Here is a 2,100-nt window from a genome sequence, read left to right as displayed (position 1 = left end):
GCGAGAATAAAGTAGATGTGAGCCGACCAACAACGGTTGTGAAGGGAAGTGAGATTTACATGCTTGTTGGAAAATGCAGCGGGACAGCTGCCGGTGGTTCTGGGGAGGGCGGAGCTGAAGCCTCGGGACTTTTTCTGGTGAAAGGGGAAGTCAGTGGTGATGAAAGTAATAAGAAAATCCTTTGGAAAGATACTAAGGATGTGCCACGGGCGTTTTTCGACGAAGAAATTCAATCCTTGGAAGGACTGATTGGCGGCGGTGGATCGGGTGTTGGGACGGAGGGCAATGCACTTTTTTTCCCAGTGGAAGGCACAAAGAAGGAGGGCGGAAAGAAAAAGACTGTTTCACTGCTCATATACTCCTCGGATAATAAGAGTTGGAAGCTGTCGAAGTGGATGTCTGACGATGGCTGCAGTGATCCCTCCGTCGTGGAGTGGAAGGACAAACTCATGATGATGACTGCGTGTGATGATGGCCGCCGCAGGGTATACGAGTCCGGTGACAAGGGGGATTCGTGGACGGAGGCACTCGGGACACTCTCGCGTGTTTGGGTGAATCCAAAGGAACGTGAGAAGGGCTTTCGAAGCGGGTTTACTACAGCGACTTTTGGCATTGGGAATGTTCAGAAAAATGTGATGCTCGTTACTCTGCCAGTGTATTCAAAGAGGGTAAGCGCAAATGAAAAAGGTGAACTTCATCTTTGGCTGACGGACAATACGCACATTGTTGATATTGGGTCGGTATCCGATGAGGACGCTGCAGCCAGCTCCCTGTTGTACAAAAGTGCTGAAGGGGAAGATAATAAGGAGTTGATTGCACTGTACGAGAAGAAGGAGGGCGGTGAGGACGAAAAATCACGCAGTCTTTGGTCTGTGCTTCTGACTGCGCAGCTGAAGCGGGTGAAGGAGGTGCTGGCGACGTGGAAGAAAGTGGACGAACGTGTCTCCAAGATGTGCCCCAATTTAAGTGCTGAGAAGGATAACCCAACTGACACTGCCTGCGACGCTGGTAAAATCACGGATGGGCTGGTTGGCTTTTTGTCCGGCAACTTCTCTGAGAGCACGTGGAGGGACGAGTACCTCGGCGTGAACGCCACAGTAAAGGGGACTGATGGTGGGGCGGAGAAAAAGGCAGAAGTGGCCACAGTGGATTCAGAGAAGGGCGTGAGGTTTCAGGGGGCGTGGGCGGAGTGGCCCGTTGGCAAGCAAGAGGAGAATCAGCTGTACCACTTTGCGAACTACAACTTCACTCTTGTGGCGACGGTGTCCATCCACAAGGCGCCGGAGGGAGTTAACCCCATTCCTTTGATGGGTGTGAAGATGAATGGTGAACCAAAGAAATCTTTTGGGTTGTCGTACGAGAAAGGAAAGTGGAAGCTACTGTGCGGTGACGGACCAAAGTCTGGGGAGCACAGTCGCGATTGGGAGCCGGGTACAACATACCAGGTGGCCATTGTGCTACAGAACGGCACCCATGGCTCCGCGTACGTCGATGGTCAGCATGTGGGGGATGCGCCATGTGCAGTGGAAACTGCAGATTCTAAAGGGATCTCCCACTTTTACATTGGAGGCGACGGAGGTGATGCAGTTGATGAAGGGAGTAAAGATGTGACCGTGACGAACGTCCTGCTGTACAACCGCCCGTTGACTGTCACGGAGGTTGCTGCGCTTAACACGAAAAAACCCTCTCTTTCAAGGCTGGATGGTGAGAATGAATTGGCAGGGGTTGCCCATTCACCAGAAAAAGGTGTACCAGCTCCGCGGGGAACTGTCTCTCGCCCCATTCTTGGCGATCTTCAGCCGACGGCACCGGAACCGTTGAGGACAAGTAAAGATGCGGTCGGCGCCGGTGCATCTACAACAGCAGTGTCCACTGTAAAGACTTTCCCGGCTGGGGAAGGGTCTGCAAAGCAGTTGGCATCAGTAACATCTTCCGAGGGAACTCAAACTGTGGACGGCGCCTCCTTGTCTGATGGTGGCCAAACGGTGGACACAGGAGATGGAGGTGGGACGCGGGAAGATGACCACACAAAACTCCTGAGCCGGGCGCGGGCTCTGGTGAGAATGGGGAGCCAACGGAAGGACGAATGTGCAGGAGGAA

At 53.3% G+C, this 2,100-nt stretch overlaps 1 protein-coding gene across 1 annotated transcript, besides 1 other annotated feature; it reads left to right on the top strand.

The window, feature by feature from the left end:
• Tc00.1047053460111.10 (trans-sialidase, putative) lies at positions 1–2,100 on the top strand (the record flags this gene model as incomplete). Its single annotated transcript, XM_797516.1, has 1 exon — positions 1–2,100. A coding segment is annotated over one exon (2,100 nt), but the record flags the coding sequence as incomplete, so codon positions are not given.
• Positions 1–2,100: a sequence feature (heterozygous, non-Esmeraldo-like haplotype).

Source organism: Trypanosoma cruzi, genomic scaffold (genome assembly GCF_000209065.1).
Source record: "Trypanosoma cruzi strain CL Brener 1047053517003 genomic scaffold, whole genome shotgun sequence".
Taxonomy (NCBI): domain Eukaryota; phylum Euglenozoa; class Kinetoplastea; order Trypanosomatida; family Trypanosomatidae; genus Trypanosoma; species Trypanosoma cruzi.
This window is presented reverse-complemented; position numbering and strand designations above follow the sequence as displayed.